We start from the raw sequence: 18,700 nt of genomic DNA, 5'->3' as shown, positions 1-18,700 counted from the left end.
AGAAGTAGTTTATTTTTCTTTTGATAGGAGCAGGAAAAGAGGAAGAGGAGGTAATTCTCTTCTGAGTTTAGGGTGACTCACATTCAGGTTTGCCTGGGACTGAGAGAGTTCCCAGGACACCAGACGTCCAGTGCTAAAACTGGCGAAGTCCTGAGCAAACCAGGATGGTTGGGTATTCTTCTGCGGCTTGTTTTTCCTTAACAAAGTGAAAAGGTTGATCATCTGCTGGGAATGGGAAGGGGATGACGGTTTAAGATAAATGGAGAAGCTATATGAAGTAATTCTTTATCTTAAAGATGGAGGAGCAGATTCACTAGGTTGTTGTGGTATGATTTCTGGGCTTTGTCTCCTAAGGGTCTACTGAAATTTACGAACATAATTTCAAAGTTCTTATGGTTGTGTTTCTTTACAGTCTTATTCAGCTATTCAGGTGGAGCTGCTGTGTTAGGTGGAATGCTGGTTTTAACTATGATTTGACTATGATGGAGGAAGAGAGGAGCAAAGGAGGAGGCCACAGGCAAAGAAGTGATTTATAGTGATGTATCATCAAATCTCAGGATAGGTATAAGAAGTGGAGAAGAGAGGATGAAGGATAGTTGGCAAAATGACTCCAACAGACTTTTAGAAGTGAACTGGAATAATAGGAAGTGAAGAGAGTGGGATGCCTGAACTTGAAATTTTTGAGGTGGTACAATTCCTGGTTATTGATATGATATGGGAATAGGGGCTGGAGTGGATGGCAGAAACAATCATTGAGTATTGTAATGATCACACTATAGATGTGATTTTAGTGATTAAGGCAGCTTTTGATGCTCCAGAAATATTCAGTTATTTTCTTTTCATATACTGTTGTTTTCTGTTTGCTGTTTTATTTTGTTTGATCAGTACCTTTGTTTGAGGAGGTATTGTTGTTCTTGAATGAAGATGGTTGTAAATAAATAAGTGGATGGATTAAAGCAAATATTGTTTAATCAGTACTTGTCTTTATCATATGGCTTGCTCCTGGAAACTTTATAAGTGGTTAAGTTTCAGACATTAACATCTAAAATGATGATCCACTGCCCATTAAGCTATTTTAGTCCCAAATAAGTTCAGTGAGAACTTTGTGTCATGTATGGTTACTGGTACTGTACTGCTTTGCTCACTCCAGTTTCCCTCTTTCTCTTTTTATAGGACCGCAGCTGAATGCCCAGCTAGAAGGTTGGCTTTCACAAGTACAGTCTACAAAAAGACCTGCTAGAGCCATTATTGCACCGTAAGTTTTAAGGGTCTTTACCCAGAATCTTTCATGTGTTGATTTTTAATAAAGGATGAATGTCTATGGATTGAATTAAAAATTAAAAATCAAATGCTGTGTTGAAATGAAGAAGTTATATTCACTAAATTTCATGATTGCTGTGGCTTTCACTTTAACTCAAGGATAAAGGAATTGGCTGTTTTCTCAGATGAAGAAGTTTCCAATTTTATTTTTGGTAATAAAACTGACTTTTAAAACAGTTAAACATTAGTTGAAACAGTTTAAACATTAGGTAAGCTTGGTGATTGCAGTAGTATTTGGTACAAATGAGTAAGTTCTATTTTAAACATTAAAAAGATCGACTTTAATCACATAATTTTAAACTTACAAATAAAAGTGTATTAAACATAATGTGGTGCAATATGGACTAGCAGCCAGGATTTTAGAGGATGGGTAGATTTTTTTTAAATGAAGGCAGTCTATTGCCTATTAGAAGGCAATCTGTTGTCAGTGTTAGAGCACTTTTTGAGAATTACAAGCTAACAAACACAGTTAACTGTTTGTATGGTATGAATTCAGTTAATTTTGATTTGGTAAATGTTGGAGTTTCTGCTGTTTCTCTCACAGCAGCATCTTTTATGTGACTTCTCGAGTTCAGGTTGGTAACTTGATAAATAATAAATAGTGAAAATAATAATAGTAACCACTTATTAAACACTATGAGAATTAAACAAGTAAATACACATAAAGAACTTACATTAATGTTGGGCACATAATAAGTATTATATAAATGTTACGTACTTTATGTGCCAAACATTTAGTTAAATGAGATCTAAGTTGATCTCATTTAAAAGACTCAGGAAGTTGACTACACTACTTACCAACTGTGTGACATACAGGTTATTTAATCTCTTGTGCCTTTGTCTTATTGGTAAAATTAGAATCATGATATTACCTTCATATAGTTTTTCTAACGATTAAATGAGCTAATCTTTATAAAACTTTTAGCATAATGACTTGCTGTTACTTATTTTGTCATTCAGCAGATATCTATCAGGCTAAATACTAGATGCTCTTCTTTGTGCTGCTCTTTGAATAAATTGAAATCACTACTCATAGTGCTTGCCTTTTAGTATTTGGGGAATGCAGACAGTAAATAATACTTCTGTGTCGAGTGCAGTTGGGCGCTAAGAAAAATAAAGCAGATAAAAAGATTGAGAGTGACAGCATGGGTTGGGAGTTGCTAGTTTATATAGATTAATAACAAAAACTCTCCCTGTTAAGGAACAATTGAGCCTAAATGATGTGAGAGAGGAGTTACGCAGATACCCAGGAAAGAGAGTTTAGGTTGCGAAGCAGCAAGGACAGAGGCTCTGCGACAGAATATGCTTAGTGTGTTTGAGGACAAGCAAGGCCAGTGTAGCTGGAGAGGCATATGTGTGGGGAAGAGTGGTGGCTGAGATTGGCAGTGGGGGCTTGACTGTGGGGCGGCTTCGTAGGAAATCATAAAAGCTTTGGTTTTCATTCCAAGTTATATGGCAAGTATGGAGAAGCTTTAAGCAGAAAAGTAATACCATCTGACTTAGGTTTGCAGGGGATTACTCTTGCTGTGGTCTAGACTTTTTGTTTTGTGGAGGCAAAGAGTCTGTTTAGGAGGCTTATTACTCTTAGTACCGAAAAGAGATGACATAATGGCTTTGACTGGGAGTAGTGGTAGAGGTGATGAGAAGCAGTATATTCTGGATATTTTTGAAGGTAGGGCTAATAAAGTAGAAGAAAAAGTCATGGATGACTTAAGTTTTGGCTTGTGAAATTGAAAGGATGGAATTGTGTTTGTATTAATTAAAGGAAAAAACAAGGGTAGAGGTGGGGAGTGGAATTTTAAGTGTTTGTATAGACTCTAACATTTTATTCTCCCTGTGTTAATGTTGAGATGCAAATGGGCAGCTAAATGTGTGAGTTTGGAGTACAGGGAAGAAGGGCTAGGCTGTGTTGGTATATCACACTTAACACAGTTAAGTGTGTAACTTATCACTTAAAGTCTAATTGGACTGTAGTAAATTAGGGAGTAAAATAGGAGAAATTCAAAGACTAAGCCCTTAGGCAAGCCAGCTTTATTTAGAGGTCAGGATGAAGATGAATATTTGCAAAGCAGATTTTGAAGGAGGATGAGGGAGGAAGGAGGAAAACCAAGAGTGAGTGATGTTTCTGGGAAGTAAAAGGACGAAAATGTGTCAGGGAGGAGGAGATCAGGTGTGTCGAATTTTGCCAGTAGGTCAAATAAGATGCAGACTGATAATTGATAATTGGATACTGTGGAGATCGCTGGTTATTTTAGTACAATTTCTGTGGAGTGGTGGGGATGAAAGCACAGTTGGAGTGGGTTCAAGAAAGAATCAAGGAGGGAAATGAAGACAGTGAATATAGACATTTTTTGGGGGGAGAAATTTTGCTATAAATCAAGGAGGGATTTATAAACAGGGCAATGGGAATATGGCGTCAATTTAAAGTAAGAGTTATTGAAGTGTTTATAATGTTGACACAATCCAGTAGAGAAAAATTGATGCAAGGATAAGTTGGGAAGTTTGTATAAGTGAGATCCGTGGTTGGGTGAGAAACGAGAGCTTAGTAATCATCTTTTTATAGTATATCATAATATATGTTCTATTGTCATTTCCATTTCTATGCTGATATTTGACTGTTATAGTTAAAATGAGGTTAGTTATTCATGAAAAACTAGCTATGCTTGTTTCCTTCTTGTAGTTAGTTTTAAATTGAAATCTTTGGAAGTGGTCTGGGAAATGAGATATTTGGGCCTGAGTTCCAAATACTTTGTAAAAGATTTCTTAAGTTACCTGAGGTTTCAAAATGAATATTGAAAATAGTTTTGGCTTTGGTGTGCATGTTTCTGCCATATAGTGACTTTGTAGTTTATATATAAATAATTTCTACTTTGTTAATATATGAAAACTTTAAATGTAGTTAAGTTCATCTAATCATATGGTTTCCAGAGATAACTTTTCCAGAGTTACCTTCCTTTTTTTTTAAGGTAGAAATATTTTAATGTTAAATAGGCATAAAGGGGTTTCCAGGTGGTTCAGTTGCAAAGAATCTGCCTGCCAATGCAGGAGTCCTGACACAGGAGACTTGAGTTTGATCCCTGGGTTGGGAAGATCCCCTGGAGGAGTAAATGGCAACCTGCTTCAGTATTCTTGCCAGAAAAATGTCATGGACAGAAGAGCCTGGCTATGGCTAAAGTCTGTGGGGCCACAGAGTTGGACGTGACACAGGCACAGAAAGGTCTTTGTAAGAACTACTTATATAGTAATTAGACAACTTAAAATTTTAAGATTTCTGTATTTATTTAAAATAAAAAATGTATTTTTAAAATTTTATAAATTCTAGCTCTCTGGGACCACCTTTTCTTAGATTCTGCCTTCATAAGAATAAATCATACAGGGGGAACCTTAAAAAGACAAACCCAGAACCTAAGTAGCACACTTTCAAAGATGCTTAAATATTTGTCCTTTTTATATTGATGTGGATTAAGTAGAATAATGTCACTTATTATTGACATTAGAAAAATAAATATTGACCCATAAACTAACTGTTGATCAGTCTTAAAGAATTCTAATCTGTATGACATATAAGCAGGCACATTTGGGAGAAGGATTCAAAAAATTTGACTAAAAAATATCCTATCCTTTGATTGAAACAGAACTACAGGTTACTTAAGGCACAGGAGACAGTGTGTGGCCCAGGGATATATATTGAAATGATCTCATGAACTAGGAGTTCCAAAAGCCCTCCCACCATGAATGCCAGATACTTTGATGCCAGAATTGTTTATCTTGCAGTATTCTTGAATAATTCAGCAACCCTTAAAATGGATCTGTACAGGTCTGCATCACTTAAGAAACCTCTTACTGAATATAAAAATATAAGCCAATGATTATGGAAGGGGCTTAATTTACATGATGAAGCTATATTTTGCTGTAAAGCATAGAACCTGCCTCCAATGCAGGAAACATAAGAGACTCAGGTTCCATCCCTGAGTCGGAAAGATCCCCTGGAGGAGGGCGTGGCAACCCACTCCAGTATTCTTGCCTGGAGAATCCCATGGACAGAGGAGCCTGGTGGGCTACAGTCCATAGAGTTGCAAAGAGTCTGGCACTACTGAAGTGACTTAGCATGCATACACACACAATGACTATTGGAGGCTCCCACCATACATTTACAGTAGAGTTTGATTTTTTTTTTTTTTTTTAAGTTTTTGGCTATACAACATGGCATATTCTACATTGACAGCATAGAGTCTTACCCACTAGACCACCAGAAAAGTCTGTTAGAGTTTGATTTCTTAGTGGCTAATCTAGCAGGAATAGTATGGAACAAAGGATACTTTTACTTTTCATTCTGTACCTTTTTTCATTGTTTGACTTTTTTCTTTCTTTTTTTTTTTTACTGTGGACATGTGTCACCTTTAGTATAAAAACTGGTTTGAAAGCCAAGAAACATTTATATAGAAGACCAGGTTGTATATAGTGAAGCATACCTATAGAGCTCTTACCAGTGTATATCATGAGATAGTGAATCTTCATAAATTATCTAGTTAATTTAATTTCCTAGAGATATGCAGTCCTTGTTAAGTGGCAGGTTATTCATGGCAGTATCTCAAATCATATATACTCCAGCAGTAAAAGAAACTCAATATGCAACATTGTGGTTAGTTTATTCTTACTTGACTTTTTAGCTCATAACACTGTTTACTTAATATTTGTGAGGTTCCAATTATAAAAATAAAATATCCCAAATAATGGCTGTTTTACTTGGACATTTTTGGGGTATAACAATCTACTGATATTTTTTATTGAAGCAGGAATCTTTAGGGCCATTGAGCCATGCCTATGAAAGAATGCAAAGTTAGGTGCAGCAGAATAAAATTGAGAGGGCAGTATGGAGGTTGCTGCTTCTGTGAACTGTTTGGGGCCAATTGTCCCTCAGCTTGATCCTGTATGCTCACAGGTGTTGTTTTTTTGTTTTGTTTTTTTTTTTCAAATTTTTGTTGGCATATAGTTAATTTACAATGTTGTATTAGTTTCAGGGGTACAGTAAAGTGAATCAGTTATATATATATATATTCACTTTTTTTTTTTTAAAGATTCTTCTCCCATGAAGATCATTACAGAGTGTTGTGTAGAGTTGCCTGTGCTCTGCAACAGGTTGTTATTAGCTGTCTATTTTATACATAGTAGTGTGTATGTTCACAGGGGTTTTTAACTTTAGATTCTAGGTTTGTAGATCATAGCTTAAGGTTGCAAACTTTTCTTAAATCCCTTAAAAAAAAGATCTCATTTCATCTAGTCCAGTCTTCTCGTTTCATCCAGTGTGGTCTTTATTTTGCATTTTTTGCTGCTGTTCAGTAGAACTAGGACTACTAGATTCTGACTTTGTTGAAGTCGAATAAGTGTTCTTTTACGATTCCCTATATCCTCTTTGATGAAAAGCCTCTCATAGAATATTTGTAGACTCTTGGCATTCATGGTTGATACAAGTGAAAGTCCATGTAGTGATTGGTAATTTTCCTGATGTAGGAATTTAAATTATATCACACTGCAAGGTCGCTGTATGGAAAACTGTCACTTAACCAGTGAATGATCATGGACAGTGACTTTGCATCCTCATTTAATAGCAGCTCTGTAAGGGGCACAAATTCTGGTAGGTTAGGAACTGGACTTGCTGATACAAAGGGTCTGCTATGTAGGCGTAAAGGGAGAAACAAAAGTACTCTGCATTAAAAGAAGGATTAGTTTTTAGAGGCATAGCTCTAGCCTAATGACAAACTATAGATATTAGAGTATAATTCTGTATTTGTTTTCATGAGAAGTTACATTAAGAATCAGAGTGACCTGTAACTGCTAGCAAGGATGTCTTTGTATTAAGGATTTTAAAAACTTTAAAAAGACTGACTTGGACACACTTTTATGATGCATAGTCAAATATCTGTAGAGTGCAAATTTTCATTGCTCTTCTGGCTGTCATGCACAAAAGAAAATAACTTAGTCATTCCCTTAGCAAAGCCTTCTTTCTTGTGTGTGATCTCTTAGTGGAACCTCTTTCTACATACATGTAGAATTAGATGATATTAGCAAGAGAAAGGTATAGAGACAGAGGATCACTGGTGAGAATTGATGGTAATTACTACAGCTTTATTCTTTACCATATATCTGGGCCAGGATAAAGGAAAGTAATAGAAATTCTCTTCTTTGACTGTGATCTTAGTCCTTTCATGTAAGTAGAGTTCCTCACTATGGGGGATAAGAGGGATGGTATACTCAATGATTTTTAAAAAAAGATACACTGCAATGTATTTTTTATCCAGGTTAAGATTCCTCTCTCTTTGCCACTATTTTGTCTTTCGTTCAAGCATACTTTTAAGCCTTCAGCTTCAGAAAGGACTAAAACCGTGAAATCTGAGTTCTTATTATGAAACAAGTTTACTTTAGTTAATCATGTTATTAAAGCTATCATCTTTCCCTGTAGTCTTACAGGATATATGATTCTGGAATTACTCTTTAGTTGTTAGGACATTTACTTTTCCAACTCCACGGACCCTTCCCCTTTTTCCTTCAAATATGTAAAGGTTTCTTTTGGTGGTTAAGAAAGGGTTCTGGAGCTCTACTGCGTGGCTTTGAATCCTGGAGTACCACTTACTATCTGTATGACCTTGAGCAAGTTTCTTAGCCTTTCCGCTTTAGTTTCTTCACCTATAAAAAGAAAAGAATAGTAACTCCTATTTCAGAGAGTTGTTGGGATTAAAAGAAATGCTTTGAGGTAACATAGAAGATTGCCTGACATGTGGTAAGCACTTAGTAGACGTTAGTTACCACCCTTAATCATAACTGCCCTCTTCTTCTTTTTCCTACGTGGTCACTAAGATATGTCCGTTTTTCTTTTTAGACTCTAGTGCATTGATTTCTCATTTCCCACTGACACTGACACCATTCTGGACCATGACATTACTACCTGAAACCTCAGTTTCCGAGAGAGCTTCATGTAACTCTTCTGTCCCTGATGTCCTCTGTGCTTGTGTTTCAGTACACGATGACAGTTTCACGTGGTCACTTCCCTGCTCAAGAGCATACATCAGCTTTTCAGAAACTTGTTTTACCAAGTCCAGACTTGATACTGAGTCAGAGTCTCATTCTGTCTTAGTACTACTCTCTTACTGCATTCAGGCCAATTTCATATTTTCTCATTTACATCATACATTCGGACATTTGCTCATGTTTTTCCTTCAGCCTTTATTCCCTTCCTGCATGCCCTTACACTTCTTCTCTTACTATTTCTGTCCTACCTGTTCTTCAAGAATCTAGTGTTTCTAAGAAGTCTGGCATTTAAGAACGCACACACTTACAGCGAATTAACGTATGACAAAGGAGGCATGATTATACAACGGAGGAAAGACAACCTTTTCAATAAATGGTTCTGGGAAAACTGGACAGGAACATGTAAAAAAGTGAAACCATTCTTTAACTCTGTGTGTAAAAATAAGCTCTAAATGGATTAAAGGCCTAAATGTGAGACCAGACACTGTAAAACTCCTAGAGGAAAACAGGCAGAATAACTCTCGGACATAAATTGCAGCAATATCTCTTTTAGTCCCTCTCTCAGAATAATGGAAATAAAAGAAATAAACAAACAAACATGGGACCTATTTAAATTCAAAAGCTTTTGCACAGCAAAGGAGACCATAAACAATATGAAAAGACAGCCCACAGAATGGGAGAAAATATTTGCAAATGACTTGACTAAAATCTACAAGTAGCTTATGTGCCTCAGTATCATCAAAACACACAGCCCAATCAAAAAAAGGGCAGAAGACCTAAATAGACATTTCTCCAAAGAAGACATACAGATGGCCAAGGGGTATATGAAAAGATGTTCAGTTGGGAGAAGGGATAGTTAGGGAGTTTGGGATTAATATGTACACACTGCTATATTTAAAATGGATAGCCAACAAGGACCTACTGTACAGCACATGCAGCTCTGCTCAGTGTTACGTGGCAGCTTGGATAGGAGGGAAGTTTGGGGAAGAACCGATACATGTATATGTATGGCTGAGTCATTTTGCCATGCATCTGAAACATCACAACATTGTTAATCAGCTGTGGTGGTGTTTAATCGCTGAGTTGTGATAAAAAGTTAAAATATGTATTTTAAAAAAAGAACTAAGCTTAAGTAGTAACAGCATTGGTAAAACCGGGAGAGACTCAGAAAGACAGGTTGATTTAGAGATTGGAGCATAGATTGGGGTTCAGGGCCTTTAAATTCATGAAGAGCAAGTAGTAACAAAGGTCTGAAAAGCAGATCTAAGAAGAAAGGACCAGTTTAAGATATAAGAATTGAGAAGTGGAGGAATGTGAAGTGAGTGACAACTAAGAGCAAAGTAGTGTTGTAAATCTGAATGTCATTCACGTTTGAGACAGACCAGGACAGGTCCGGATGGATCAGATGAATTTTAAGGTCCACATGGCAGGGCAAGACAGTGTATTTCTGAATTGATTGGAAGGAGCCAGTAATGTTAAGATGAGGAACAGGTGTTAAGAATCTGAAGCAGTTGGTATTGGTGTCTTGGGCACTGAAAGATGGGGGTTATAATTGGATCAGATAGAGCCTCTGGTTAGTCTGGAGTATCAAGATTAGTACAGGATGACAGCAAAACTGAATTTGCTGAGCCACAGGACAACTTACATTACCTTCTGGCTAGAATTAGAATTGGGTTGTGAGAATATTGCTATATTGAGGCAGCTTGATAGGCTCCCTTGACAGAGATGTGAGAATGGAGTGACCACCATTAATGTGATTAGTAAAGCCTTCAGTGATTACAGTGTGCTTAGCGTATGTCCCATGGTACCTTAGTCCTAATTAAGCATGCACATTGCTATCTTGTATGACTGTGGTTGACTTATGTGACTCTTTTTCTGTGTTTAGTTAAGATGAGAGTACCATTTTTAAAACAGCTCTATTGGGGTATGATTAACATTCAGCTCCATATAAAGTGTATAGTTTTATATGTAAGTTTGAAATATGTATATACCTGTGAAATCATTACCACAATTAAGACAGTGAACATACTCCTCATCTTCAGAAGTTTCCTTGTGCCTTCTTATCCTCTCTGCCCTTCTCCCCACCCTCCTATGTCCACTGGTTTCTTGTCACTATAGTTTTTATTTTTTAGAATTATTTATTTTTTTAGTTTAAGTATAGCTGATTTACAGTATTGGGTCAGTCTCTGCTCTACAGCAAAGTGACTCGCTTTTACACACACATATATGTATATATTCTTTTTCAAAATTAAACATTTTTAATTATAGAATTATTTAAATGGAATCATATAATATGAAACTTTTGTCTGTGTTCTCACTCAGCATATTTATTTTTCTTTATTTTGCCATTCCTTTTTTTTAAGCATAATTATTTTGAGTGTGTCAATAGTTTGTTCCTTTTTATTGCTGAAAAGTTACTTTGTTGTATGGATATTTTTTAATTTGTTTATCAGTTCACCTTTTGAGGGATAGTTGACTGTTTCTGTTTTTGGCTACTGCAAATAAAAATGGGATGAATATTGGAGTATAAATCTTTGTGTGCACATAATGCTTTTTTTTTTTTTTGGAGTGGAATAGCTGGCAGGAGTTATATGGCAGAAGTATGCTTAGCTTTTTTTTTTTTTTTTAAATAAAGACATCGCCAAACCATTTTTTCCAGAGTAGTTGTACTGTTTTGCATTTCCACAAGTACAGACTGAATTTCAGTTCTGCATCCTTGCCACACTTGGTATGGTCACTCATTTTATTTTAGCTTATTCTAGTGGGTGTTTAGTGGTAGCTCATGGTTTTAATTCGCCTCTCCTTAATGACTAACTGATGTAGAGCCTTCTCTCGTATGCTTTTTTGCCATCCCATGTGTTCTTTTTGAAAGTATCTGTTCACATCTTTTTCTATTTAAAAATTTTAAAAAATCATAATAAAATATACGTAACATAAAATTTACCATTTTAAGGGTTTTTAACCATTTGTATAGTAGTGTTAAGTGCATTCACATTGTTGTGTAGCCAGTCTTCAGAATTCTTTTTGTCTTGTAAAATAGTTACCTGTATCTTTTTAAAGCATTAGGTTGTTTTGAAATTTCTTTGTATATCAGATATAAATCTTATATCAGATATTTGCTTTTTCTTTATATATTTATATATAAATCCTTTATCAGATATATGCTTTACAAATATTTTCTCCCAGTCTGTGTTTTGTCTTTTCAGTTTACTGTGCATCTTGAAATTGGCCATGATAGGAATGATTTACTCCACATTAATAGGCAGATTGCTACAAATCAGGACTTTATTTTTTGTTGATTATATGTCTATACTCAAGAAAAGAAATGGGGAAAAGTTAATAATGCAGGTTAAACTTTATGGTATGTCTATCGCTTTACAATTGTGACTAGCACAAAGAAATGAGGAAGAAAATATGCTTTCCCGTATTTAAAAAACTACTGTCTAATAAACAAAGACATTTTTCAAGTTGTTGAATGAGTGAAATTCAGACATATGTCTTCATTGTTTCACTCTTTTCATTTGCAGTCATTATTTGGCTAATGATTAAAGAGGTCAGCTAAAATCAGGGAAAGCATTCTGGGACAATCAATTGCCTGTGCGGAATTTGCAGTAAAGGATATTACATATTTTTTCATTGTTTGTAAATTGTGTGATATATATCTTTTTATTTTAGTTAAATTTATAATAAGCTTCTGTATATATGTATACATTTTTTTTTCCCTGCAGAGCCATTTGTTAAACATTTACTGCCCACACACTAGAAGCATTAAATAAAATATTTCTGGACTCACATAACTTGAGTCAAGAAAGAAAATTGAAGTTCTGAAACGAAGGCATTGTATGGGTGATCAGAGAACTAATGTAAAGCTAAGACCAGAGGGTGAGAAGGATAGAATGCGTAATAGAGAGAGAAAATGAAAGGGTGTGGTACACAAAAGGCCAGGTCAGGTCTCTTACCTCTGCGTATGCAGAGGGACATGAGCTGTTTCTTATAAGGTATTTGTTTTGCTCTGATTTGACTTACTTTTAATCTTATCGTTTTTGTATATGTAATAGTCTGTTGATGGTATTGAACAGGAATGTTAAAAACTCGCATCTTGTTATTAGTGTTACATTGCGTGTTAAGTCGCTTCAGTTGTGTCCAACTTTTTGTGACCTTATGGACTATAGCCTGCCAGGCTCCTCTGTCCCTGGGATTCTCCAGGCAAGAATACTGGAGTGGGTTGCAGTGCCCTTCTCCAGGGGATCCCAACCCATGGATTGAACCTGAGTCTCTTTCATCTCCTCCGTTAGCAGTCAGATTCTTTACCACTGATTCCACCCGGGAAGCCCCTTAGTGTTACATTAGCAACTTCAAATAAGCCATGAAAAATTTAAATCTAATTTTCTTTTAGATCAAAAAAAAATTACAAAATACTTTTTAACATTTAAAATTGGAACACAGAACAATCATGTGTTCCCTGTGCTATTCTAGAAGTTGCATCATTCCCTACATTGCTTTTTAATCTATACACATAATTCTGTTATGTTTACCATAATTACTATATTTCTTTCAGAAGTTATTTTTCTCCCAGAATGATTTGCTTTTGAATCTGATCATTAAGTTAAACATTTTTTTGTTTTGTAGCCATGCAGGGTATACGTACTGTGGGTCTTGTGCTGCTCATGCTTACAAACAAGTGGATCCATCTATTACGTAAGTAATATAGCTAGATTCCATTTTGATTAGGTGATTGGAGATTATATCATACTTGCTTTGTCACTGAAGTAATTTGTTTTACATATTATATATTTGATTTCATTAAGAGTTTGACTTTTTATCAATTTGATTATAACATGTAGGTTATAAAAAGCTTTAATACTGTTTTTCATGATCTGAACATTTGGTTATTACCTTCCCTTTGATGGTGAAATATTTAGTTCTGGAAATGTTAGATTGTTAATACACTGTTGTGATTTTGTAAGAAATATATATTTGGTCATTTAGATGATCAAAATATATTTCACATATATATTTAGCTTTCTTCCGTAGTTCCCCAAACCATTGGACTTTCCTAAGTGGTGACATTGACAAAAAAGGTGTTTCTTGTATGTTAATGAAGTGACTTTTGGACCCCACCTAAGAATGGGGACTGGTTGCCAGAATATTCAACCTGTGTTTTAGAAGGTTGGAATTTTCATTCCCACTTCCTGACCTCCTCTGGGGAGGGGAGAGGGCCTGGAGGTTGAATCAATCATGATCTTGATTAAAAGCCCCAAAGGCAAGCTTTGGAGAGCTTCTAGGTTGGTGAACTTGTGGAGATTCAGGGAGAGTGACCTGCCTGGAGAGGGCATGGAAATTCCTGGCTCTTTCCCCTAAATTGCCCTTTGCATCTCTTCCTTCTGGCTGTTACTAAGTTACATCTTTCTATAATAAACCAATGATCTAGCAAGTGAAATGTTTTTCTGAGTTTTGTGAGCTGCTCTAGCAAATAAATTGAACCCAAGGAGGGGGGTCATGGGAACCTCTGACTTGTAATCAGTCTGTCAGAAGTGCAGGTAATAACCTGGACTTAATTGGCATCTGAATTGAAATTCAAGGAGGTGGTTGTTGCAATATCTCTGATCAGTAAAGCCTAAGTGACAACCTGGGCTTGTGACTGGCATCTGAGGTGGGGTATGGCTGTGGGGACATTCTTGGAGGACTGAACCCTTAACCTGTGGAATCTGATGTTGTCTCAAGGTAGATACTGTCAGAGCCGAGTGTGCCCCTCTCCTGCCCCCATGAATGCACTCCATGGAAGTGGGTCCAGGAGCAAGACCAGTTAAATAGTTTGCTTTTTAAAATTTTCTTTGAAAACCTGGAGTTGAACACTTTTTAAAGAAAAATCCAAAGCCCTTTGTTCTGTTTTAATCACTTTATAATTGAAAATTTCTTATTGTACTTGTTAAATTCTGATTAATGAATGAAGAATAATTTCTCATTGACAGGAAAAGGTATCTGAATTATTTTAGAATCTGACAATGAATTTAATATGGTGTTTGAAGTATATTATCTTATAATAATTTAATGACAGCTCTGAAATTAGCTTAAAAAAATCTTCCTGGCAAATTGAGACTGAGTCATATAGTACTCTATAAAATGAGAAAGTTGTGAACTTTAAAAGCTTAGTATACCACTCTCTAAAATAAGAAGCTTGTGAAATTTCAAAAATTTCTGCTGGAAACTTTTAATTCTGTCAGATGTCGATTGGTTGATTAGACCCGTACTAGCATAGATGAAGTATAATCATTCGTGGTGAGATGTAGAAATAACTCACAGTAGTCATGAGTTTAAAAAGAGAATCTCACCCTTAGCCTACTTCCTTGCCTTTGAGCAGTTTGTTCAAATTGTTAAAAAAGCTGCTCTCTTTGTTTTTTATGTAGTAAGTTTGTCCTGCACATTTTATCAGGCCTTGATTGAAAGTTATTTTTAGTCAATTTTTAATAATAAATAGACTATAATATTGCCAGATGATTTGAGGAGAGTCTAACAGGTATTTCATAGTACATATTTAATGTATAATTTTAATTTGTTTCATGAATAAGAGTGAAGTAGAAATTAGATTGTAAAGCTTTTTAGAAACATCCTTTGTTTGACCCTGGTCTATAAACCATCTATAATCAAGGCTAGTTCATATAACAGGTTTTTCCAAACCTTTTCCTGTTTGGCAGAATTTTTTTGATGATGATATGTACTGAAACGGTACCCCAGAATTAATTTGGCCTAGGAGTACATAGAGAGTCTATATTGATATAAGTGGAAATTGTGTGTTAAATAAGCTGATGGACAGTAAGAATGGAAGGGAAAAAATGGTAAAAAGGAAGGACTGAGGAGGTGATAAAGGCTATCAATAAAAAGAAAGACAAATGATGGGTAATGTGAGTGATCACCTTATTCTTGTAATTATTATATTGGAATTGAATTCTGAATAAATAAATTTGAAGGTCTGAGTGTTGAAAATGATCATTGACAGTCATAGTTGTATTCTCTTGAAAGTGGCTATCCCTGAGATTTGCAATGTCTTCAGAATCCTTTGAGAAGATAGAGAACACGTGCTTTTGGGAATAATAAGTATAGAGAAAAAATAACAGTCCAAGAGAGAAGCTTGAACTTGATACACTGGCTTCCATTCTTACTTTCCCATTCTCTACACGTCCACCAGGATCATCTTTTGTGCATAGGCTTTGAATGGATCTTTTACCTTGGCATGATTTTTTGATATCTTACATGACATTTTGAAAATACTTGTTCATTGAGTTAGGCAGGTCTTTAAGATGTTGACATTCCATCATACAATGTAAAAAAAAAATCACATTTGTTAATATCACCATCAATTTCATTAGAAATATTTTTAATTATTGGGACGCTGTCAATCTCACAATGATACAAGTTTTGCAAAAGTCCTAACTTTCACTTAAAAGTTTCAGGTTTATCATTGGCAACAAATGTATCCAATGTTTTCTATGAAGTGTCAGGCTCATTTTGTTTGTTTTCTAGAAAATTTCTGCCAGTTAGCTAAGTTGGAATAACCACAATTTCTCTGCAGTCGTTTTTTGAACTCAAAATTGTGTTCCATGGGGAAAATGTTTACTTTAGCTCATAACTCAAAAACACACAAATGCTTTTTCCTTGAGACATGCTTCTGTATGTTGCAGAGGTACTTTGTGCATTTATTACCACAAATTGAATGCATTTTGTCATACAGCATATTTTAATAAAACTGTATTCAGAGTTCAGCATTTAATGAAATGAAACTGGCTTTAAAAAAACAGCATGGGTGAAGGTGAAGAATACATAACTACTAGTACATTTTTATTCCATTATCTTTATTGTAGCCAGCAGTTTACACAGTCCCACTTTTGTATCACAAGTGTAAATGTTAACACACTGCAAAGGCAGATAACTTCTTTGTATTATTATGAAAATAGTCTTGATTTTGTGAACTCCTTGAAAGGGTATTGAGGAATCTACAGTTCACACTTTGAGAACTGCTATAATTCAAGGTGATTGGATTTATATTGTGGGTAAGGTATTGGAGATAGCATCTCTGGGGAGATGATCTTAAGCCAGCAAAAGAAGCAATTAATGTGAAAAGGCTTTGAAATAGGCAGAGGTATCCTTGTCATCAGGGCACTGCAAAGACAGTGTGTATAAAGTACTGTGATCTAAGTTGGGGAGAATCACACTGGAGGGACCGGTTCATTTGAGACTTTAGAACCTGTTTTAAGGATTTTGGATTTTATCCTCTGACCATGAAAAACCTTTGAAAGACATTTTAAGTGGGAGAGGGATATGATCTGATTCATATTTTAGAAAGAGTACTCTGGCCGTTTAAGGAATTTTTAAAATGATACATTAAGTTCTTTCCCATATTTATAGTTGCCAAGTCTTTTCCTATTACTGAAACTTTAAAAACTGAAACCCAGGATGTTACTTAGATAGTAACTTGATTTTGATTCGTATCTTTCAGAAAACTTTGCAGGGCAGAAAAAGAGAGCCAAAAGAAATCTTCTTTGGGGCCACATGACATTTCATTTTTCAGTTAAAATATCTCCACTTAGTATGAAACATTAAAAAACAAATTACTTGTGTTCCATTATTTAGTATAAATAGTTGACTATGAGAACAGGCATTTAAGTAACTCATGTGTTGAGTGCACAGACTACTGTCTTAGTAACTCCACAAATGTGGATTCTCTGGAGGTATAATTATGTGTAAACTACATTATTTCCTGAAAGAATGCCTACTGATTTTTTTCCTATTTTTTCATATTAAAGGTTTCTTTTATATGTATAGTAACAGTGATTATATGCAGATATTTTAAAAGTAACCCCTTTATGACAAAGCACTTTGTAATTAATTAAAGGGAGAGAAAGTGGCATTACTTCCAATGCTTATATTATCCATTTCTCTCCAAAATATGTATATGGCTTAGGTGTTTATGGACCTAGCGATCTAGGGGGAAAGAAAGAGAAAACATGTTATTTTTTATTTATGCTGTTAATTGTCTTTTAGCATATAGCTAACACAGAAATTCAGTCTGAGATTAGTACTCATTCAATGTGTATTTTGTTTTTCCTTCTTTTCAACAATACCTAGCTTTTTTTGGTTTGTTTTTTGGTATATCACTTTTAAGGGTTTTGTATTGATGGGACTTAAATCTCTTTTTTCCCCTGGTATCTCTCTTAACTAAATGCAAAACTTCACTATGTTGCTTTCGGGTGAGTTTCAACCTTTGGGGTACCCAGCTGGGTAATTCAGACTGTTGGGAGCTCTTTTCCGAACTAGGCTTTATCTTTTCATCTCAGTTGGGTCTGACGAAAACTCCAGCAAGATGAATAGCCACGTATTAAATTAGAGGAAGCAGTTAGGCTTTCTGACCTCAGGTGTTTATTTCTGAAGTAATACTCATCTTGTAATCACCGTTGGAAGAACCTTGTTACACTTACCTATGAAATATATCTGTGTCTCAATTGATATTATAAAAGTCATTTCATGTTTTAATTATCCTGAATTCCCAGGAGTTCTCTGATTTTAAGTATTCTAGTCTTCTTTTCTTAGAAATACATTCCTCAATCATAAAAATGCTTTTCTTTCCTTACTTAGCTCTTAATTCATACTGGGTTGGCCAAAAAGTTTGTTAGAGTTTTCTGCTTACGTCCTGTGGAAAAACCCGAAGGAATTTTTTTGCCAACCCAATATAGTACCTTGTCCTTAAGCAAGTTTCCTAAACACTCAGATATACCATTATTTATGTCCCACATTAGACTTTAATTTTAAAAAGTGTGGTGTTATTTATATGCCATTAAGGTGTGAGAACATAGTGGTGTCTCTTTGTTCATTTAGGAATCTATGGATTTGATTTTTTTTTTTTTCTTAAACGTTATTGATTTGCTCATAGAGATGATGACAGGAAGTGAGTATTAGCAGGGGAGGTGAGAAAAGGGATTACGTTTCTGACTAGAAATGCTTTGTGGTCTTACGTGTCTACTCTGAGTGACATCTTGAGGATTGCAGTTTCTTCAGGAGATTTTGGGACGAAACTGAGAATCACCTTTTCCTTACCTACATCTTTCCTAGCTCCCCCAACCCTCCCAACACCTCAGATAGCAAGTAAGATACACCCAACCATAGGTTAATTTTCTTAACCTGTAATAAAATTTTATCAAAATAAATACTTTGCAATATGGCGCACATTCCTTGGCCTGCAAGTTTTCGATGTGAAACAGGTAGAGCTCTGGTGTCTTTTTGTCCCTTAATTGAGCAATGAGTAGTTTTTAATTTTCTCTAGAAAAATTTTAATTTTTCTTAGAGTTTCCTGTCTGTGAGC

The 18,700-nt window shown here is 35.3% G+C and overlaps 1 protein-coding gene across 3 annotated transcripts in view; it reads left to right on the top strand.

Moving 5' to 3' along the window:
• The window catches only part of MEMO1 (mediator of cell motility 1), a 111,133-nt gene that overhangs the window by 46,106 nt on the left and 46,327 nt on the right, over positions 1 to 18,700 (top strand). For 2 of the 3 annotated variants that reach the window (XM_061431998.1, XM_061431999.1), the window contains 2 exons: positions 1,174 to 1,255; positions 12,976 to 13,044. In XM_061431998.1, the coding sequence (XP_061287982.1) occupies positions 1,174 to 1,255; positions 12,976 to 13,044 (151 nt within the window). The remainder of the gene's footprint in view (positions 1 to 1,173; positions 1,256 to 12,975; positions 13,045 to 18,700) is intronic. The other variant, XM_061432000.1, reaches the window with a different exon arrangement.

This window comes from Bos javanicus, chromosome 11 (genome assembly GCF_032452875.1).
Source record: "Bos javanicus breed banteng chromosome 11, ARS-OSU_banteng_1.0, whole genome shotgun sequence".
NCBI lineage: Eukaryota > Metazoa > Chordata > Mammalia > Artiodactyla > Bovidae > Bos > Bos javanicus.
Note: the sequence above shows the minus strand (reverse complement) of the source record. Positions and strands in the feature narration are given on the sequence as shown.